Source organism: Nicotiana tomentosiformis, chromosome 6 (assembly GCF_000390325.3).
Source record: "Nicotiana tomentosiformis chromosome 6, ASM39032v3, whole genome shotgun sequence".
NCBI lineage: Eukaryota > Viridiplantae > Streptophyta > Magnoliopsida > Solanales > Solanaceae > Nicotiana > Nicotiana tomentosiformis.
Window position 1 is genome coordinate 31,052,249 of NC_090817.1, and position 23,386 is coordinate 31,075,634.

At 35.3% G+C, this 23,386-nt stretch overlaps 3 protein-coding genes across 4 annotated transcripts; 2 read left to right on the forward strand and 1 right to left on the reverse strand.

Annotated features, from left to right (window-relative positions):
- Positions 1 to 1,677: 1,677 nt before the first annotated feature.
- Positions 1,678 to 7,721, forward strand: LOC104115741 (kinesin-like protein KIN-14N). The gene is made up of 17 exons (XM_009626436.4): positions 1,678 to 2,036; positions 2,655 to 2,900; positions 3,075 to 3,219; positions 3,296 to 3,405; positions 3,510 to 3,629; positions 3,718 to 3,921; positions 4,436 to 4,645; positions 4,727 to 4,801; positions 4,928 to 5,074; positions 5,162 to 5,300; positions 5,404 to 5,513; positions 5,759 to 5,920; positions 6,002 to 6,216; positions 6,481 to 6,562; positions 6,651 to 6,755; positions 6,855 to 6,959; positions 7,231 to 7,721. Exons 1-17 carry the CDS (start codon positions 1,989 to 1,991, stop codon positions 7,411 to 7,413), a joined length of 2,406 nt encoding a protein of 801 aa, XP_009624731.1. The 5' UTR covers positions 1,678 to 1,988; the 3' UTR covers positions 7,414 to 7,721.
- Positions 7,722 to 9,634: 1,913 nt separating this feature from the next.
- On the forward strand, positions 9,635 to 10,779 carry LOC104115720 (uncharacterized). The gene has a single exon (XM_033661215.2). It carries the CDS (start codon positions 9,635 to 9,637, stop codon positions 10,709 to 10,711), a length of 1,077 nt encoding a protein of 358 aa, XP_033517106.1. The 3' UTR covers positions 10,712 to 10,779.
- Positions 9,871 to 18,640, reverse strand: LOC104115731 (autophagy-related protein 18f-like). 2 transcript variants are annotated; one of them, XM_009626431.4, is made up of 9 exons: positions 17,827 to 18,640; positions 16,335 to 16,799; positions 15,833 to 16,261; positions 15,218 to 15,454; positions 14,313 to 15,143; positions 14,045 to 14,205; positions 13,527 to 13,873; positions 12,805 to 12,878; positions 9,871 to 11,875 (listed from the first exon to the last, which is right to left on the reverse strand). In XM_009626431.4, exons 1-7 carry the CDS (start codon positions 18,013 to 18,015, stop codon positions 13,600 to 13,602), a joined length of 2,586 nt encoding a protein of 861 aa, XP_009624726.1. In that variant the 5' UTR covers positions 18,016 to 18,640; the 3' UTR covers positions 9,871 to 11,875; positions 12,805 to 12,878; positions 13,527 to 13,599. The 2 variants fall into 2 exon arrangements, with proteins under 2 accessions (XP_009624726.1, XP_033517103.1); XM_033661212.2 differs by lacking the exon at positions 9,871 to 11,875 and having other exon boundaries at positions 12,668 to 12,878.
- Between the last annotated feature and the right edge of the window lie 4,746 nt (positions 18,641 to 23,386).

Below are 23,386 nucleotides of genomic sequence, written 5' to 3' on the forward strand. Positions count from 1 at the left end.
GAAGAGGATGAGAGGCACAAAGTCTAGAATGGTAATGAGAAGAAACATACACTTTACTCACAATACGACTGCCCTGTATCTCCTCCCGAATCCCAAATTATTGTCCTAGTATTCTATTCGGTTGTTTAATCATTGGACCTTTAGCTCCGGGCCCAATAATCCCAACTGGATCAACCTCGTTTCACAATTCTGACCCATAATCCTTTACAAAGTTAGGTTGGTTCACAACATAATCAGTTCATACATATTTTAAATAACCTCTAAAGACACCCAAAAAAAAAAAAAAAAAAAAAAAAAAAAAAAAGAGAGATAAATGTTATCAGAAAAACGCCTACACAAATTATTTTGAATCATTTGCCTTTTAACTACAAACGGAAAGGGATGGGAGATTTTTAATTTAAATAATATGAAAAATGAATTTTTACTTTGCTTAACTAAATTTTACCCAATTATAGCATGTTAGCTACCTTATTCCAATTAGTGATCTGGAATTTTATTTTTAAAAAATTAAGAATTTAAGTTATATGTGTTGATAGTATAAAACTGTTGTACTACCAATATCATAATTTAGTACTGCACAAAAGTATACTTAAGGGTCGTTTAGTTACCGAAATAAAAATATTAATTTTGATTTAAAATTTAGGATTATATTTACTTCGTATTTGATAATAAATCTTATACCAAAATCTTAGTTTAGCTATCCCGTCTCCATATGTGAGATTATATTTTTGAGATTAACTCGAGAAAAAAGGGCTAAAAAATAGGGTGGGCATCGGTCGGTTCGGTTTTGTAGAATTTCGGTTTGGTTTATTCGATTTTCGGTTTGTGATTTTAATAACCAAAATCGAACCACAATAACTTCGGTTCGGTTCGGTTTATTCATGTTCAATTCGGTTTAATCGGTTCGGTTTTTCGGTTTAAGAGTTACTACAGATGCCTACACAATACGTTTTCTCCTAACGTGAGACAATATACCTAATTTAAAATCTAACATTCTAACAATCACACGCCAATTCCCAATTTACTTTTCGCAGACCCAAAAAAAATAGTTAATTACAAGAAATAATAGTTATCATGTTCAATTAAATTAACTCAAAAATCCATCTGGACTAATTCAGATTTTAGGGATACGTTAAATAAAATGATATTAAATGCAAGGAATTGTCGAACTGAGATGAATTGAAAATGAAATCCGCCGTAATGAGAAAGATTTTGCTAACTGAGGACAAAAAGAAAATGGGAAGTGGGGAACTTACACGTCAGCTCGCGAAGAGCAAGTTCCAGCACAGAAGGAGAAGAGTGGTATCAGTTGGACTTGTGAACGATCTGTAGTAGGCTTTGGCTTCTGAATTAGTTTTGGATAAGGTTAAGAAAGAGTAACACGATACAGTAAAAAAAAACTTGTAAAAAAATTTAATTTTTTGGTTTAATCAAAAACCGAACAATTAAAATCGATCACTGAATCGAACATTCAATTTTTTAAAATTATAAATCGCAAACCGACTGAATAAAATGAAAAATAAAAATCGAATAAACTGAAATTTTCGATTCGACCAATTTTTTTAGTTCGGTCTGTATTATGCCACACTACTAAGAAATACATACTAGCGTGGACCATTAGGGGCAGAATTGGTATTACAAATATTATTAAAACGCTCCTTAGCGCCAGATCCCCTCAATTTCAAAAAAATTCAAATCTACTCACTCTTCACCCCGCAGTTCTTCCTCCCCAAACTACGCCGTCGTTTAGTCCTAATTCCGCCGTCGATTAGTGTTGACAAAACAATCACACAGAGAAAATGGAAACAATTAGGGCTTTCCCCTTTTCACTGTCGGAGAGAGAGTGAGAGTAGAATTTGGTTTCGGTTAACGCCCCCCCCCCCCCCCCCCCCCCAATAAACCCGAAAAATAACCCCCCTAAATCCCATCCCTCTGATTTTTACATCTCTCTCTCTTTCTCTTTCTAAATTAAAGGCAGTAATTTTCAAATGGCTCCGAAGAACCAGAACAAGCCGCCCCTTCATAGCCCTTTCAATGTAAGTTTTTTTTTCTTTCTCCAAACCCCTTTTTATATTACTCATCGGTCTCTATTTGGCTTATGCTCATTTTCTCTGTTTGTGTTGTTGAATTTCACATTTTTGGTACATTTCTCCGATAACTGTTTGATCTTACCTTTCCATGTTTCATCAATTATTTTAATCAATTCATCTTCTTCTTTTTTTTGCTTTTTCTTTGCGGGTTTTGCTTTTCCAGTCGAGAATTAGTACTCTAAATTGTGGGTATTTCTTATTTTACGTTCAAAGGCAGAAGTTCCTAGTTTATGTGTGTTTTTTTGTTTGTTTATCTTTGTGGGTTCCGTCGAGAAATTTAAGTTATATACACTAGTTATATAAAGAATTTTTACACCATTAGTTCAATTTAAGTAGCCATAGCAAGTTATATTTGTCTATTTTCCATGGTACCATACCAAGCTTGCTGTGAAGATTTACCTGATGGTGTTAAAAATGTATACACTGAAGTGCGTAGAACTTAAACTCCTCCTTATTCTGATGCTTAAGTGAAGAAGTTCCTTTGCATAGAACTTAAACTCCTTATTTTGATGTTTAAGAGAAGGAAGTTCCTAATTTTGGGGAGTTTACTGTTTGGTTTTGCAGAGTGCAGGTGAGGTTCCAGCAGGGAAGAGGCGGAGAATAGAGAATCCAGGAATGCTGTCCACAGCTACTGCTGCAAGAACCCGGCAAGCACTTGCAGTGGTGAATGGGGGTGCATCAGATATGCCTCCAACTAGTGGTCCACCGAGTAGTGCTGATTCAGACTGCGGGATTGTTGAGTTTAGCAAAGAAGTTATTGAAGCTTTACTCACTGAGAAATTGAAAACCAAGAACAAATATAACATAAAGGTAAGTAGATAAGCTATTTTTTCCAATTAAGGCAATATTGGTATGAATATGGTTATTGTTTTGGTTAATTTGTAAAATTAAGGTTCTAACATTAAGTTGCAGAATTTTCAAATTAATGGCAATGTGTATCTGCTTCATGTCTGTTGATGCAAAGATTTTTGCTATTTCTATTAGGAAAAGTGTGGTCTTATGTCAGAGTATATAAGAAGACTCAAGTTATGTATTAAGTGGTTCCAGCAGCTTGAAGAAAACTATATTACAGAGCAGGCATCAATTAAAGGCTTGTTAGAGTTGGCTGAGAAAAAATGCAATGAGATAGGTATGGTTGTGTTGCATTAAAACGAGTTAGTTCTGTGGAATGAATTTTACACTTATATAAGCTTTTGTTTTCTTAGAGATGCTAATGAAAGCAAAAGAAGAAGAGTTGAATTCAATTATAATGGAATTGAGAAAAAATATAGAGGAACTTCAGGAAAAGTTTGCCAACGAGGAGTCAGCCAAGTTGGTACGCTTTGCAGGGCAATGTCATGAGTTTTTGGTTTGGATGTTTTTGGAGCTTACTTTATATATATGTTTTTCTCGGAATAAATTGCTTAATATGTTGATTAGGAAGCAACGGATTCTTGTAATAGAGAGAAACATGCTAGAGAGGCAGCAGAGAAACTGCAAACTTCTCTTTCAGAAGAGCTCAAAAGAGCTCAACAAGATAATGCAAGTGCAAATCAGAAGGTAAAAAGAATTCTTCTATATATTGTTTTGGTTTCATTACAGTTGTGAATCCATTAGTAGGAATTTACATTCAGCCTATTATCTGCAGATTCAGTCACTAGATATCTCGTACAAGGGGCTACAGGAGTATAACAGAAATTTACAGGATTACAACAGTAGGCTCCAGAAAGACCTTGGAACTGTCAATGAAACACTGAAGCGCGTGGAGACGGAGAAAGCTGCGGTGGTTGAAAATCTCAGCACACTGAGGGGTCATTATACTTCTTTACAAGAACAAATCACTTCTTCAAGAGTAAGTCTTTAAGTTTTTCTTCTGCTTTTGTTATACACGTAGTTAGCAGCACTAGTGATACTCTCATGATCGTATCTATATACTTCTATTTCTGTATTTTCAGCATTGTCATCTGTCATTCATCTGCTGAAACTTGTAGTCTGTAGCAATAAATATTACTTCACTTCAGGAATGTTTAGCTCCTATCCGTGTCTTCTTTTGTTGATTTCTGCAAACTGTCCAGCAGCTTGCTATAAGGTCCAGAATATGATTGTTTTACAACTCTTTTCAGATTTCTGAATGATTGTTTATGATACTATAGGTGTTTTCTTTCTGGTTTGTTTCTGAAAGATGGGTTTTCATGTATTGTGTTGGGGTCTTTAATTTACTGATTTCATATAGGCTTTTCATGATATATTTCTCCGAGATGCAGTTTGTTCATCTTGATTATCTGGACTATTAAGTTGCATAATCTGAAGATCAGGTGTTGTCATCAACTGATTCATTTTCTTATTTTACCTTTCGACATCATCAGGCTCTTCAGGATGAGGCTGTCAAACAAAAAGAAGCTTTAGCAAGTGAAGTTGGGTTTTTGCGAGGAGATCTGCAAAAAATGAGGGATGATCGTGATCAGCAATCATTACAAGTCCAGGTTCTAACAGCTGAAGTAATAAAATATAAGGAATGCACTGGAAAATCTGTGGCTGAGTTAGATGGCATGACGATTAAGACCAATCAGCTGGAGGTTTGTCTGTTTTGATTTTTCTCATATGGGCAAAGGCAAATATATATCATCGGATGATAATATTTCTGAATTATTTCTCAGGAGACATGTTTGTCTCAGTGTGAACAAATAAAAAGATTGCAGCAACAACTTTCCTTTGCAGAGAAGAGAGTACAGGTGATACACACATTTCTATGCCATATGGAGACCCTTCAAGATTGAATTTATTGTGTTCCATCTAACCGCAAGAGCTTAGCGAAGATGTGCCTCTCAAATATTTCAAATGTTTAATCACTTTGTTAGATGTCCGACATGTCTTCCGTGAAGACAAAAGAAGAATATGAAGAGCAGAAGAATGTAATTTTTGATTTGCAAAATCGTCTTGCTGATGCCGAAACAAAAATTGTGGAAGGGGAGAAACTACGTAAAAGACTGCACAATACTATTTTGGTAATTTATGTTAACTATTGTGCAACTATCTTAATTTGACTTTTGGATTCTAACTAGAGGTTCACTTTGAATCTTCTGCCAATACAGGAATTGAAAGGCAATATTAGAGTTTTCTGCAGGGTGAGGCCGTTACTGTCTGATGGCACTGTCAGTGCAGCAGGGAAGGTTATCTCTTTTCCAACATCAACGGAAGCACAAGGAAGAGGCATCGATTTGACACAAAATGGTGTGCACTTGTTTGTAATGCATTCAACCAGAAGGAATTTGTATTTCCCTTTTCATTTTTGTTTTATTTTGATATTGACCTTCTACATTTGTGTTGTTTTAAGGACAAAAGCTTTCATTCACATTTGACAAAGTTTTCATGCCCGAGGCCTCACAAGAAGATGTTTTTGTTGAGATCTCCCAACTTGTACAGAGTGCTCTTGACGGTTATAAGGTGAGATATCCTTTTATCTTTTGCACTACTGCAAATTACGTCTTAACTCTTGCAAAAGAATCAATACTCCGTACCATTCTATGTTATGTTTTCCTTAGAGGTTTCTGGTAAACTGATGTTACTTTTGAACAATTAACATTGGTTAATATCTTCAATTGTTTTAAATCATTTAAGGAAGCGAAAGCGAATGTTCATCAGCAGCCTCTCAAAAATTATTATTTCATTACCCTTCTTTTACTTCTCAGGTTTGCATATTTGCTTACGGTCAAACTGGTTCTGGTAAGACTCATACAATGGTGGGTAAGCCAGACTCTGATAATCAGAAAGGGCTTATACCGCGCTCTTTAGAGCAGGTATTTGAGACCAAGCAGTCTCTTCAAAACCAAGGGTGGAGTTATAAAATGCAGGTTAGCAATGGGGTTTGTCGTGATCGATTGGCTCTATTTGATTTGTTTCTATTCTCTGAAAGTGTTTTCACCATATTTCAGGTCTCAATGCTTGAAATTTACAATGAAACAATTCGGGATCTTTTATCACCATCAAATTCGTCTGGTTTTGATGCATCCCGACCAGAAAATGGAGGAAAGCAGTATGCAATCAAACATGACGCGAATGGCAATACTCATGTATCTGACCTGACAATTGTGGATGTTCATTGCTATAGTCAGGTCTCTAAACTTTTTGGGCTAGCAGCAGAAAGCAGGTATTAACACCTGGTTATTTTCTCATCAATCTTTTAAGCAAATTTTTATGTCATCAGCCTTTGCATAAGTAGGCTTCATATTTCTTCTTGATATCTGTAATTTACTGTTGAAACACTTCTTTTGCTACTTGGTACCTTTGATATGCGTTAATTCATATTTTAAATATAGTAGCAGATCCAGTTTTCCTATATTTGACTGAAATAGAGTTGAATCCGTGATACCTGTGTTTTATCAAGTTATTTTTCTTTTTCGCCTTTGTGCAGATCTGTTGGGAAAACTCATATGAACCAACAGTCTTCAAGGAGCCATTTTGTCTTCACTCTGAGAATTTCGGGTGTGAATGAGGTTTGGACTGGCTAGACATTTAGCACGCCATTTTGATTGCTTCTTTTTATAAGCATATTTTCAGTTGACTAATAGTAGCCTATGTTAGAATACCGAGCAACAAGTACAAGGTGTACTCAACTTGATTGATCTTGCTGGAAGTGAGCGTCTATCCAAGAGTGGGTCTACTGGAGACCGGCTAAAAGAAACTCAGGTATAAGCATGAAACTCCTAATATCTTTTTAAAGAACTTGCCTATTTTCCAAGATGTTTCTTGCTACTTATTTCTCTGTTTTCCATGAGCTGCGTTCAGGCCATCAACAAGAGTCTATCGTCTCTAAGTGATGTCATATTTGCTTTAGCAAAGAAAGAGGAGCATGTGCCTTTTAGGAACTCAAAGCTTACATACCTTCTCCAGGTAAAAACAATTCAGCTCCTAGTTAAAATACAACATGGTTCTGGGTGTAATTTATTTGAGTCATAAGGCATTTCCACAACTAAACTAGTAGAGATAATAAAACACTTCCAGTATAAAGGTAGTCCTTATAGGACTGATCTATATATTCCCAATGTCATTTTAACAGTTGTGAAATGTGTCCATTATATTCACAATTTTTTTTTCCGCACCCCCTTATCTGTGCTGATTTATTGTCTTTCCACATCTAATGATTTTGGCATGTTTTATTCAGCCCTGTCTAGGTGGTAATTCAAAGACATTAATGTTTGTTAATGTTTCGCCGGATCCTTCTTCAGTGGGTGAATCCCTGTGTTCACTCCGATTTGCAGCACGGGTTAATGCATGCGAGATTGGGATCCCAAGGCGTCAAACTAGCTTGCGTCTCCCATCAGATTCTCGCTTAAGCTTTGGCTAACTTTTTGGCAGAACTCTCGTTCTAGCTTTTAGAATTGGTTGTCTGTAATTCTTTGTGTGGCAGTTCGATTTTAACTGAGAACTAAAATACCTCTAACAGCAATCCACCTCTAATTTGTATAGTGGTGAAAATAGTCTCTGCATCAGTAATAGCATGGGGCTTTTCCTTTCAGCCATATCTGTATTTACAAGGTTTTCTCCTTCTGTATTAATACTTGATTTATCACTTTACCTCCTCCTTGTACCACTTTATTGGAGAGATTTTTTGGTTGGAAATCTTAAAAAATGTGAAATAAATTACTTGAAGTATCCATAGTTGTTGCTCTCCAGGTTTCAAGTTAATTGTATTTTATTTGCACTTTAACTTTTTTGGATTTAACTTCATGGATGGTCATAATATCCACAGGTATCTTGCATAAATAATATTACTAGAAAATATTTCCGATAAAACATCTTCCCACTTTGCCTGAGTTCAGTTGATATTCCGTTAAACATGAAGGATTAGCCGATTAGGTAAAGTAACAAAAACATTAAACTTGGCTCCTTTACTCCCTTTCTTAGCTAATGCGTCTGCAACTGAGTTAGTTACTCTATAATTATGCAACGATTAATAAATTGCAAAACGTGTTGTATATGCGGAATTTTGTGGTAGATTACAAATCCAATTGAATCTACAATATTGAATGTGGATTTGAAGGAGAGAGAACACAACCCAATTTTTTTTTTTTTTTTTTTAACTCCCAAGTGAACATTTGTTTGTGAAATTGGGAATAAAGTTAGATTTGGACTGCAAAAAAGAAAGGAAAAAAAAAAGAATTTTAGTTAGCGTTTGGCCATAGATTTCCAAAATTTGTTTTGAAAAATCTGATTTTGAAGTTTGGTTTGAAGATGAAAATGTGTTTGGACATCAGTTTTCAAAACATATTTCAATTTGTTTTTTAAACATGACTGATACCCATAAGTTTTAAAAACTATCACAAATACCCAACAGTAGGGGTGTACATGAACCAGATTGGCTCGTATTTTATCAAAACCAAACCAAATCAATTATATCGGTTTGGATTGGTTCGGTTTTGTCGGATTTTTAGGGTTTTTCGGTTTTTTTTTTTACATAAATATTATTTCAATCTTCCATTATTAAAGTTATAGATAAAATTTTGATAAGTGAATATATATTTACTAAAAATTAAAAAATAATAACAAACATATGATCTATTAAAGTGATCTTATGGGAGAATCTTTTTTAGTAACACATAATAGTTTATTTTCTTAGTCGTCTACCGATAATTTTTGGTTGATATGTACGCTTTCAGGGTTAACCAAATTTAATAATTAAACATAAAAATCAATATGATACCTAAATAATGATATGTTCTATGTAATTTTAGATTATCGAAATACCACTTCAAATTCGAAAAACATACAATAAATCTTGACATATGAATATGAAAGAAGAAAGAGATGATTGGCTTCAATAACACATAATAAGAAAGTCATACAATCTATTATTTAAAGTAAATAAAAATGAATGCACTTTATAGTTCTATTAAATATTATATTCCATGAGAGAATCTCAAATATTTCTAGACATCTTTTAAATAAAATTTTATTAAAGTCTTAAAATTATATATAAAAAATTATATATTTATATGTCGGTTTGGTTCGGGTTTTAATAACTCAATACCAAACCTAGTCGGGTTTTTTAATCGGTTTGGTTTGACTTTTCGGTTCGGTTTGTACACCCCTACACATCAGTACTTTCATCAATAACATTCATTATATTATCACGAACATAAATAAATTTGGTACAAAAATTATCATTTTTATAAAGAACTACATAATACACTATCAGATGACCGAAAAGACGAAGCAGCATTGTTACAAAATAATAAATGGCGAGCTCTTTCATAAAATACAAAAGTTTGGGCAATTTTAAATAAAATATAGCAGTAATATTTTGGGCCAAGAGCTGGTTTTGGGAATTTGCCAAAATATGAAAAAATTTTATGAACAAACATGTATTTGCCAAAATAAACCCAAATATTTTTTGGCAAAATGTATTGCCAAACGGCTCTTAGAGTTGAAGTTGTAGTTCGAATGTGCATTTAAATTTCAATTAAAATTTTCACTCGCAAATCTTCAATATTCACAATATTTTTTTCTCTCAAAAAATTAGAACTATTCATACACAAAAGCTTTATCTACCTTATCCAGATGAAGTGATGAACACATGTTCCCGGAGTTGTAACAATTTCTTTCCCTTTGACAAGAATTCACTTCAAATGTCTTCCAATCTTCTTAAATCACATGCACAAGCCATCCATATCTCCCACCCTTTGTTCCATTTCAAACTGCCAACCTCAACTTCCTTATACTCTGTAGGATCAACACAACAACTTAACAATCTTTATCTGTCTGTCTCTTTCACAACACCCCTGCACTTAACCAAGTTCAAATCACCTCTTCAGTGTTCAGTCTCTTCTCCTACCCCACCAACTACGAAAGAAGATGCCATTTCTCAAGCAAAGTTGTCTCTTTTAACTACTTTAGAGAAACCCCTTAACAATCCTAAGCTCGTTGGAAGACTCAAGAAACTCAAACAACCAAGATTTCGTGTTGAAATTCCAGTTGTTGATGACTCCTCATCTGCACTATCTCAGCTTGCTCTTGATATTTTTGCAAACATGCCCATTAAAAGAAAAGGCCCAAAAATCAAGATTCTGCTTTTATGGCCTAACCAAAGCTTAACTCAAGCTGCACAAAAAACCTTTGAGAGTAAGTCTTCAAACCCCATTATTGAAAATTTTGATATTTCATTAATAACAGATGATGTGGATATCAGAATGGTGAGTTCTGGAGATGTGGTTGTGTTTATGGCTCCAGAGGCTTCAAGATTAAGTGTAATGGAGGCTATTGCTGATGCTTTGTATCCAAAGCCTGTAGTGATTTTCAATCCCAAATGGGGGTTTGATGAAGAGAGTAGCTTTGGTGAATTGAGTGGATTTGTGGGTTCATTTGAGGTTGTGTATTCATTTATGGGATTAGAGGTTAAAGGAATATTGAGTAAGAGAAATGGTGTGATGTTTAAGTGTGTTAGGAATGGGGTTTTGAGTGGTGAGAAATGGTATGTCTTTGTTGAAGAAGATGGAGAACTGAAGGTGGTTTCGAGGTTTAAAACAAGGCCATCAATTGAGGAAGTTGAGAATGTTTTGTATAACTTGATGGCGATGAATTCACCAATCACAAAGTCAGCAAAGTTCTTGAAAGATTTGTTGTCAAATGTAAGGGGACAAAAGTAAAGCACAATAATTCAACTTTGTGTAGTTTTCATTAGAACTCTTTTGGTGAAAAAGGTGACTCTAATTTTTAGAACAACAGTGTCTCTCTTGATCCTTTACAACGATATTACTGTTTTGCTACCTGTTTCCTTTTCTGTCTTCCCAATAATTACAGTATTATTCCTCTAAGATGTCCATACTAGCTTTGCCAGGTTTTAGTGGATGTTACAACTTATACTCTGCTGCAATTTCACTCTCTCCACTCCCTCATCCTTACTTAAAAAGGGACAAAAATGAAAATAAAGGGAAGAAAGAACGAATTTTATGTCTCTCTGCAACTATGGGAGTAGAACTATTGTCTTCACAAACTAGGGCAAGTAGGCATTGACATATGTACTGTTATTGCAAGGAGGTGGAAGCTATGTATCCGCCATCTTTTGCTAGTATGGTAATTTGATCTCCTTCCTCATAATTTTGCATGATATATCCAAAAAGGTGAAAAACACATTTAGCACCATCTCAAGGACGAATCACTTACGTTATCTGTGTAAGCATTCTTTGGTGAAATTCCATATGTTGCATAATTCTAAAACCTACCGACTAAAACAAATCAGAGAACCAGAAACCCTGTAGTCATGAAAAGTTCCAGAATGTCAAGTGGTGCTGTTGCCAATTTACCATATCTCATTAAGAATTGGAAATCTTCTGGTCGTTTGATCTCTCTTCAGACTTATGTTCTCTCATTTACAAGCAACACAGCAACATACTCTGTTCCAGGTAATCTAGAGATGCTCTAATATGACAGCTTTTGATAATTTTCAGAGAAGTTAACATATTTGCACGTGCAATCCTTGTGTTTTCTGAAGGGGAGCCTTGGTGTAACTGGTAAAGTTACTGCCATGCGATCAGGAGGTCACGGGTTCGAGCCGTGAAAACAGCCTCTTGCAGAAATGCAAGGTAAGGCTGCGTACGATAGACTCTTGTGGTCCGGCCCTTCCTCGGACCCCGTGCATAGCGGGAGCTTAGTGCACCGGACTGCCATTTTAATGCTTGTGTTTTCTGGTAACATAGTCCTAGCACGTGCCAAAACGGCTCGATGAAATGGACACGGCCATGAAGATGAAGTGCAATTAGACAAGGAGGTAATGTCCCTAGCTGCCACAAACTTAAGTCTGAATTCAAGTTCTGCATAGGTAAAGAAAAACTTCATCACCGAATATTCCAATAAGGACTATCAAGCAGTTTCTAAAGCTATGTTGGTTTATAAAATCTGGCTTTGTCTAAACAAAACCTTAAGATTGTTTACATTTTTTTGGGTAGGAAGGTGTGAAGGTCGAGAATCAAGGAAGACAACTAGTAGGTAGTCGAGAGTATTAGTGTTAGTCTTGTATTCTGTTATTGTTAGATTTTTTAGTATTACTTGTTGTTCCTTTTGTTTCGTTTTCTCACTATCTTGTTGTTGTTATTGTTTGGTGCTATTGCTTTTCTTCTCGTCTTTCGTGAGCCGAGGGTCTATTGGAAACAACCTCCCACCCTTCAAGGTAGGGATAAGGTCTGTGTACACACTACTGTCCCCAATTCCCACTTGTGGGATTAGACTGAGTTTGTTGTTGTTGCAATTTGTCGAAGTGATGGATCATTTTGGCTAACTCGCAGTTTAAGCCTTCAGGCTAGAAGTGGTATGTTTGACTTATAGTTGTTTTCCTCCATGCTTCTAGATTTAGCAATGTTGATGCTGTAGGCCCATGCATCTCACTAAATCAAAGTTCTTTGCTATGAGGGAATGAGAAAAATCCAAATGGCTTTTGAATCACTTAGTAGAAATATTTAGGTTGAGCAGGGAGATGTGCTCATCCAGCTCTTTGAGAAGTTGAGTTTTGTTCTAGATAAGTTGAGCAATGTTTTAATTTCCAGATGGCTACAACACAAAGAGCTAGAAAGGTATTGTTTGGTACCTGTCAATTTAGACACAAAAAATGCTTGGGTGAAAGACGAGAGCAATCAAATAAGGCAACAAGTTTTAAGACTGGTTCTACTATTTACAGCTTCATAGTTTATTATTTACAATGTCAAATTACTCACAATTTGAGCATCACAGTCAAGGACCCTCATACCTCTTACTTTACGTATTCACCAACAAAATACTAACACTTCCAGGAGCCTTCCACATAAATAATTGGAGGAAAGCCTGAAAAAATAACCATATTATCACTAATTAACCATAAAAATGTAGAAATTCTAACTCTTAAATAAATGAATAGACAAAACAAATGAAGTGAATTCAGAAGATGTTATTCATAGAAATATTTGACTCATCAGAAATGAACAAAAAGAGAACAGAAGTTATCAGCATGCCGATCTATCTTCCAGAGTTCAAGCTGTTGCTACTGCACTCCTCTCACAAAAGAATGAGAGAACAGAATGAATCTCTGGAGCAGATATTGGAGCCACTACAAGCAAGCCTTAAACAAAGATCATAACATTAAAACCCCTTTGACTGACTAAATGGTGGCAGAGCAGAGCCATGTCACATATAAGCAGAGATAAGTGCAAAAACAACAACAACAACAACAACAACAACCCAGTATAATCCCACTAGTGGGGTCTGGGGAGGTAGTTTGTACGCAGACCTTACCCCTACCCTAGGGTAGAGAGGCTGTTTCCGATAGACCCTCGGCTCCCTCCCTCCAATATAACAGTTCAAATAAAACACTTATTCAAACCAAAGAAGCCACGAAAAAATTGTGCCAAGCAAAAAAGTGTCATAACATTACTCAGTTATAGCACAAAGCTGATCAGAAAAAACAAAAGCAAAAACCGGGTTGCAGGTCATTACCTTCAGTTTCAATTAGACTCGCCAACTTCATCTTCGAAATGATTCTCCGTTTTGTACCAAGTAGTTTTGCGATTTACAAACTTTGATTTGTCTGCATCATGGTGCTCCTTGTGTTATTGACGAAATCTAGGCGAGTGGCTGCTTCAGGGCTGTCACTACTATTTATAAAGTCTCTACTTATATGACTTGTCATCCGAAGACTATTGCACGCGGTTTCTCTGCAATGGTGAAGTTCAATGCTGGATCCATCACTAGAGGCACAACCACTATTTAACGTAAGCTTGCTGTTTTCAGAGATCTCCGGCCTTGGAGATAACTTTTGGCCATTGTCGCTATGAACATGAAGCCTAATTTATACATTAAACAAAAAAAGAACCTCAACTTTAGATAGTGAATTTGTGTATCTACTAAAATAGATCCCTTTGAAGGAACCATCACACAAACCCAAATTTGATGGATTACTTTCCGCACAAAGGAGAATGCATCTATACGTTAAGTCAAGAAAGAATTTTGATTACCTCCCTTGTTGGGTCTTGGAAGCTTGAAGGTGATTAAAAACTGGAACTAAATGTTTTGACCTCGCCTCAACCATATGGGTTGGAATTACTTCAACCTCAGCCTCTCCACCACAACCATCAACTACATAAATCCTATCCATATCCAATGATTGAAAATATACCTGGACATAAAATAAATAAAAAGATAATGGAGATTTCAGCAATTACACAAGGATGGAAGCAAGATTTGCTGGATAAAGATCATGGTACCATACAACGATTAAAGTACCTCAGGTTTTGCCCACAGCGGATTTCGAGGTTTATGCATTTGAAGCTCTGCTTCAGATATGTATATGTGATGTTTTTCCTCTGAACTTATCTTTCCTTTAGTGATTGTGTCCCTAGTCTTGGAATAGAGACCACTTCCCTTTGTTATTCCTTCAGGAAATACTTTACTGCTATCAGAACTTCCAAACTCACCATATATATCAGTATTATCATCTCGTTCTTTGCAATTTTGTTTCTGGAAAATATTCCACTTTTGGATTGCCTTTACCACTAATCTTGTATCCACTTCAGGACCTGCTCCGTAAGTTGAACCAATAGCAGGAATAGTTGGTATGAAATCTAACTCAGAACACATACGCAATGCATATTGTGTCATACACCCCGGAGATGAAAACACAAGCAGGTGATAATTTGCTTTTAGAAGGCCTAAATCTGCACATTGATTAGTACTTTTGCAGTGGCGAAAAGCTGAAGTTATGGACCCAGAAAAAGAACTCGTCCATCCAGTTGCAGCAGCTGCAGCACCATTTACAGTATTTCTCCAACCATTACTTCCACTCCTTATTCGACCAACAACAGAAAGGGTCGCTGGAGGGCCAGTCTCACCGATGTTCTGTTGATTAAGCACCTGAATTTTTGAATTCGAGGCGCAATGTACTGCAAGTTTTTCCATCACACCAGAGCCATTACTCCTCGTAGTAAGACATGCATCTGAAGATCGAAAATCAACTGTTTCCCCTGAAGCAGAAATTGTAAATAAATGGCTAGTCCCTCTGGAAGAACTTATCATAATCCACTGGCTATCACTACTAAAACTTATGTCCTGTATGGCCTGAGATGTCCAAAACGATAAATTAGTTGACAACAAAATTAAACAGGAAGAGAATGCAGATGCACTACACCTACCGCATTAGTCAGTCCACGCTGCAGCCTGTAAAGATGGACATAAGATGAACCAGGATCACTAGCCGAGGTATTTTCAGATAGTATAGGCATTATCCGGAATACATTGATATTATGACCCTGAACTGAAGCTGTCACCAGAAGAGTACTGCTAGGATCAAAGCAAAGAGCTGAAATAGGACTCTTATGTGCCCTAAACTGAGCAATAAGAGCTTTGCTGACGATGTCTCTGACTATGACCTAAGATGCACAAAGTGTATGACGTTAACATATAGGTCCAACATTGATACACGACAGCGTATTGCATAAAGCACCAAATGCCAATCACTCCCCAACATCCAAACATAATTAAGAGAAAGGAGGAGCAACAATTATACACATACAATCCATACAGCAATAACCACAATATAAGAGTCCATTATGATGATTAAAGAAACTTATTGCAAAATCAACAGAACATAAAAATCAGTCTAGAGCTATTTTTACAGTAATCAACTCAAATGAGGAAGAGAGCAAAAATTATTCTATCCACAACAAGGAGCAGAGATAGAAACAAGTGATTGAAATGGCAATGAAGACATAATTTAAACCACCATTCCACAATGAGATAATTTGTACCATTCCAACACTGCCTGCACCTGGGAAATGACCATTAGCAATTCCTAGTATCTTCGCACGAGCATTCCCGGATTGAGAACTATTACCATCTGGTGACAGGTCAGAATAGTACCTAGCGAGCTTCTTATACCCGACGTCTCCTAGAGTCACAATACCAGCAGCAAGTTGCTTGCTGGATTCCTTTGCATAATGAGCAATAACGCTCCCATTTGTAGCCGGACTGGAGAGACTATCTGAAGGAGTAACGTGTTGCGGATTGACATGACCAGAATTTGAGATTGTAACTGGACTTCCACTATAGGCCATCCACCTGGGACCTAATGCGAGAGGTCCCACACCGACACTTCGGGACCCTGAAAAACCCGTGATGACAGGATTGGTAACAACAGTATATTCCCTATCTAGAGTTGCAGCATCAAAGCAGTGTATCTGCAATAGAAGCAACTTAACACATGTCTAGCAAGAAAAGATTAACCAAACATTTGTAATATCATGCACATACCTGAGCTGCTTGTAAGATTGCAATCACTCGAGAGCTACATCTTACCAAGTGAACAACTGATCTGAACTTCAACTGATGCACATAAGAGTGAGATGTCAGGGAATAAAACCAAATAGCAGTGGGCACAAAACCGATACTTTCTTGGTCATGATACTGTTGGATGGTTCCATCATGAAGTTTCCCTATGCCCTCCCGAATGTTACTACCTCCAGAAAATGACGTATCAGCACAAAGTATCAAAACTGGGGGACTACCAGAAAATTTGTCCTCGTGCTTCTTTGATGCTATTGGTTTTGGTAATATTTGCATGAAAGAAACAGGACCATCTTGCCTGGAAACTAAGTTGTGTACATTATCAGAATCTTCAACATCCCAAACCTGAAAACCATACCGACAGCCCAAAAGCAAAATTTGACGAGTGGCGCCTCCCTCACATTCCAGCTTGTCAAATCCAGCCCACAGAACCTGATGTGGTAGAAAAATATGAGAGTGCATAATTCTCATTGGGAATTGCGGTAAAAGATTCCAATGAATAGCAATGGGACAACCACCACCTCTTAGCACTACAAGTAAGTATTTGAACTGATATTATCAATATTGCTGATCAGCAAAAAAAAAATGTTCAACATTCTATAATATATTTTTGATCCATGATACAGCCAAATTTTTGTTTGCTAGCTTTCAGTAGTAAGCTTTTCTCAGAAAAGGAGAATAATTTCTTAATGATGGGGAGAAACACCCCGTATACAAGTCGTATACTGAGAAACTTTCAGTATTAAGCTTCTCAAGGATGATAACCTAGGAATTTCTATGGCCTCTAAATATGATCCACAATATATTGGAACTACATTTCAAAATTTGACTACCCTAAATGCAGAATCACAATTACATCAACTCCTTGACTGGTGAAGGCATCGTGCCTGATCTACAACCACTACAGCACTGATGGAGGGAACACTTAGTAATCTTTTCAATCCCAAAATAGAACAGCCGATAGTCATAAATTAGTCTTCTCTTCCCAAGGTTAGCACTCATCACCAGTGAGGATTACTCCAAGGGGCCGCACACTAACAATGACGCTGCTAAGAGTCAAAGTAGCCATTACTGACAACTACTCCATCAAACTTCATAAAAGAATTTCATCTTGAAATCCATAAAACTGCATTAACTAGCACCATTCAGCATCAAAATTTCATGCAACACCTATGATCCAGCTATAACGGGATCAAAAGTTTAGCAAGCAAAGTTCCAGCCTTTTGCTAAAATACAAGCTATAAACCATGATATTTAACTAATTCAAAGTAATTTTGGAAAGGGATACAACAACAACGGCTATATAAATCCTCAATAATCATGTTTCCCATTTAAATTCATCTCGGACCAACATTATACAAAATAAAAATGATAAGTACATAAAATAAAAAATGAAAAGTACGAGGGGGCGGGGAATGAAATTAAATTATTTTTAAAAAAAGAACACGGGAAATTGCACCTGATCATGGGTAGAATCATTGTCCCTGTCCACAATAGCAGAAGCAGCTGACCTAACTGTGGAAGCAACCGTTGCAGCACCAGAGGATACAATCCTCGAAAGTGCTCTAAACGAAGTCGGAATGAAGCCGTTACTACTCTTCCCTGACTTTGCTCCTTCCATTTGACCATCACTGTTCTTCAGCCCCATGCCCCCCAAAACACAAAAGAGAATACAGTAATCAAAAAACACCCCTTTGCGTCTTCAATCCTCTCTTTTCTACTATAGCCAAAACATGTTTACGATAAAACCACAAATGAAATTTTTAACTTCTAAATTACAACAACTTTATCAAAAATTTCTGTGTTGTATGTATTCTGATAAAATTATACCACTCTAGTAAATGTTCATAAGGAATAAAAAAAAAACCCGAGAAGTATTATACAAATTTGAATTAAAGAGTATATGATTATTAGTTCAATTGAATCGTCAGGGCTTCAAGTCTTGGACACAAAGAAAGAGAGATGTTTTAAATACGAAATTGAAGGGATCGGATAACGAAGAGATGTGAATAAAGAAAGTAGTAATAAATACTATTGGAGGCTTTTTTTCTTCTTCTTTTCATTGTCTATTTGTCTCTCTCGGAATCCTCTTCTATTCTTGTCTTTTTTTCAAAGCAGAAACTTGAAAGTTGAAAGCGTGACAAAGTGGAAATTCTACAGAAGAAAGCTCCCTTCCCACGTCTGCATTTGTCCCTCTCCAATTCTCATGTGCAGTCAAAGCTGCTTTCACCGAAAAATAATATAATTTTGAAACCAAGTTAAAGAAGATAAATAAATATTACAGCTCAATAGTAGAACAGCAGAAATCTCCCTCCATTTTTCCCGGAAAAAGATTCGCTAATGAAGAGATCATACAATACTGTTAGTATAAGCTGTTCCGCTCAACTACCAATTAAATTGTTTCATCTCTTTATTAATTATGAAAAAGAAAAATAAACTATGTGAAAAGAATAGGAATGTTATAAATATATTATATTATGGATGTCCATTTAGTATTCCGTTGTAAATAAGCTTCCTTAAAAAGCTTATCCATATGAGATTCTGCCGTATATATGTTTATCTATTTAATACTCTATTGGAAATAAGCCTCCTAACGAAGATTATCCTTTTGGTACTCCGTTATGGATAAATATTACCCTGTACTTGTACAATGAGCTTATCCTTTCGGTACTCTGTTATGGATAAATATTATCCCCGGTAGAAGATTATCTATATCGGGTACAATAGTAGCTTACAAGCAGTTTATACAGCACCTTGCAGTAGCAGCTTACACAACAGCTTGTAGTAGCAGCTTGCAGTAGCAACTTACACAACAATTTCCTTTCTTCTATAAATAGAGGAGATTTCAGTTCATTATGTAGATGAGGTTGAAGTTGAATAAAAATATCAATCTCTTTCTATATTTGTTTTCGATTTATTTACTTTACAGTTTTTATTTTATAACACGTTATCAGCACGAGACTCTGCCATTTTGAGCACTTACTTCGAATTTAATTTCTATTTCAGTGTTCATCTCCGATGTAAGGCGATACTCTTATGTCCGTGGTTAGATCTTGTTCATTCCGAGTATCATAAGGCAGATTATATCCTTGAGGTGGTGAGTTTTTCTTCTTGGCAGTAGTGATGTAAATATCACTTACATCTGGAGTGGCCAAATTTGCATAATTTAATTTGAGCCTTTTGCTTATATTTTAATATCTTTATCATCGCTTGCTTTGTTATATGTTACATATACAATACCTATTTTGGTATTTGTTTTCATCCTAATTATCTTAATAAAGGATTACAAAGTGGATAATATTGTTAGATCCACTTAAACTCCAGCAGAGTTTGCAAGAAATATACATCCACCATAAGTGGTTATGTTTCGTATATCTCATTGTAACTAAATTTTGTTAACCACCAGAAGTGGTATATGCCTATGACCACCAGAAGTGATAATTTAGGTTTTCTACAGTTACAATTAAAGATAAGCTAGAGAAATATTTTCTATATTACATGCACGCCTTGATTTGCTCCTGAAGTAGTAAATATTTTAAAAGAGGTTGAAGCATCACAATTTGATGTGATTAATGCGTGTTCAGATAATTATGTTCGATTTTCTGAAGGATGAGAATTTTTGATAAATATTAATCCATTCCCTGAAGTGAATGTGATAATATTAATAAAGCCATAAATATAAACGCGCTCTTGAAGTAAATATATTACAATTCACCTCCATAAGAGTTAATATAATTAAGAGAATATATATTTAATATTTTATATTTTATATTTTAAATTTGCTCTTGAAGAAGTAACACAATTGAAATTTCCTCATGAAGTAGGAAAATATTAGGAAGAGGTGTTTTCTTATGCTTAAACAATTGTTTTATATTGTTTATTTGATTATGATTTTCTCTCATGATACCAGAAGTGTCTGAGCAATATTTGATAGTACAAAATGCATCAACAACTCCTGAAAAGCTAACTGTTTGTCTATAAGGCACATGACACCAATAGTGTCTGATAAATATTAGATTGTGGATAATAAATGAAGGCTCTCGAAGAGCTTATATATAAATATGTCATTCGCATTATATGATTATGGTCAAAACATATGTTGTAGTAAACCTGAAGTTTACTAATACAAATGGTTATCATATTGAAACTATAAATGACTAGAAGATTGAAAATCTTCATGTTTCCACAATCATAGGGGTAAAATAATATGTATATGACAAATGGCCCGCCTTATTCTTCAATTTGTACTATATCATGTATCACAATAAACCAGAAGTTTACTAATGCAAAAGCAGTTACAGTAAATCAGAAGTTTTACTGAGGCAAAAGTAGCTACAGTAAATCAGAAATTCGCTGATACAAAAGTAGCCACAGTAAATCAGAAGTTTACTAATACAAAAATTTATGTCATAGTAAACTAGAAGCTTACTAAGAGATATCACATGCCATGATAAACTTGAAGTTTTCATTTGCCATTTTTAAATGAGGTATTTGAGAATTCTGATAAGCATATACTGAAGAACTAGAAGATTCTTCAAGAATTCTCTTGTGTTGCTTGTTCTCATAATAAATTGATTATACCAGCTAAAGTTGGGACTATAATCCTTGAATTCTGGAATATATAAAAGGTGAATATGAGCTTATTCACCTATCATGTGAACCACTTATAGATGCATATATGAGATGGTTACATGTGTGGTTATTGTCAACCTGCAGTTTGGCATTTGAAATTGCCTTTCTCAATTAAGAGCATAATTTTCAGATTATGAAATCAAGATAGTTCATCTTGATGATGCTGGTTTATATCCAAGCTAGTTTAGCATTGAATACCTCCTATTAATGGCTAAACTATTTCTTATGAGAACAAAGCCTAATGAGTTGGTCTAAGATTTTCTAAATTGCATACAACAACACTTGTATGCATCAGACTAACAAAATGTGATAAGTCCTCCCCTCACAATTAGTTTAGGATCAGAAACTAAATATTTTTACTATCTAATAACTTTTGATGTGTGGTATATGATTAATTTCTCTACCACAATGCACAAATATAGATTTTCCAAGAAGATTAGGGATATGAATTAGTTTTTCTAACATTTGGGATGGAATAAACAGCTGGAAAATATGCTATATGAATCGAATCATTAATATGATCATCACTTAGAAGATAATTCAAGTCGAATGCCATAAACATTTGCTGATCTAAAATAAAATAATCATATTTCAGCTGCAAATGCTCCTATTAAAATTAAAGCCCCTGAAGGATAGAGTTTACTATACGCATGAAGCGTAGTAAACCGATCGGTTCCAAAGGTAACAATCCTTGAAAAATGATAGGAGCAAATGATCAAAATGATCAAAACGAGGAGGAAATGGGCTCTAGAAGAGCCCACGACATAACATTTCATGAAACTCCATAAGAAATCCAGGTACCTGAAAATAAAGAAAGTGATAAGATCTCAACAAGTTATGTCGCTTAGGAATCGATACAAAATGATCATCAACGATATATTTGATACAATATAGTTCACAATATTAATTGCAAAAGATTATGAGGATCAGACATGTAGTCCAAACACCGAAAGATATCATGCCATCTAAATGCAAGTCATAACCTATATGACTAATTTGAAATCAAATTTATATGAAGATCCCTGAAGGATTTAAAATGCTTGAAGCATATAATTCAAAGTATTGAGAAATGTACTCGATCATTACAAAGATCTTTATACGATTTAAATCAATCTGGGCGCATGTGATATAATCGTCTCAGTGAATATTTACTGAAAGAAAGTTACATAGATAATGTTATTTGTCCATATATTTTTATAAAGAAAATGGCATCAGAATTTGTTATATTTGCTGTTTATGTTGATGACATAAATCTTGTTGGAACTCCTGAAGAGCTCCAAAAGGCAATTGAATATCTTAAGAAAGAATTTGAGATGAAAGATCTTGGTAAAATAAAATTTCGTCTTGGTCTGCAAATTGAATATTTAGCAGACGAGATCTTTATCCATCAATCTGCCTATATAGAAAGGGTCTTTAAACGCTTTTAAATGGACAAGGCGCACCCATTAAGTACACCAAATGGGTGTTTGATAACTTGAAATGAATAAGGATCCGTTCCGACCTCCAAAAGAGGATGAAGAACTCCTTGGTCCTAAAATACTTTATCTCAGTGCAATTGGTGAACTTATGTATCTTGCTAATGCTAACAAAGGTGGTGCAGATCGTATTGGTTATGCAGATACATATTATTTATCCGATCCCCATAAAGCATGATCTCAAATCGGGTATGTGTTTACATGTGGAGGTATTATCATATCATGGCGCTTCATAAAGCAATATATTGCTGCTACTTCTTCAAATCAAGCTGAGATAATAGCTATTCATGAAACAAGTAGGGAATGCGTATTGTTGAGATCAGAGATTCATTTTATTCGAGAAAAAATGTGGGTTGGAATGTGATAAAACAAAACTATAATATTATACAAAAATAATGCTACATGCATAGCCCAATTAAAGGGAGGATTCATAAAAGAAAATAAAACGAAACACATTTTACCAAAGTTATTCTTCACACATGATCTCGAGAAGAATGGTAATATTGTTGTACATCAAATCCGTTCAAGTGACAATCTATCAGATTTATTCACTAAATCTTTACCAACTTCAACTTTTGAGAAGATAGTATACAAGATTGGAATGCGGAGACTCAATATTTGAAACAAAGTTTTCATTAGAGGGAGTAAAATACGCATTGTACTCTTTTTCCTTTACTAAGGTTTTCCTCACATAGTTTTTCTTATAAGGTTTTTAATGAGGCAGCTAGCAATGAGGCACATTATCTTTTAATGCACATCCAAGAGAGAATGTTATAAATATATTATATTATGGATGTTCATTTAGTACTCCGTTGTAAATAAGCTTCCTGAATAAGCTTATCTATGTGGGACTCCGCCATAAATATATTTATCTATTTAGTACTCTATTAGAAATAAGCCTCCTGAAGAAAC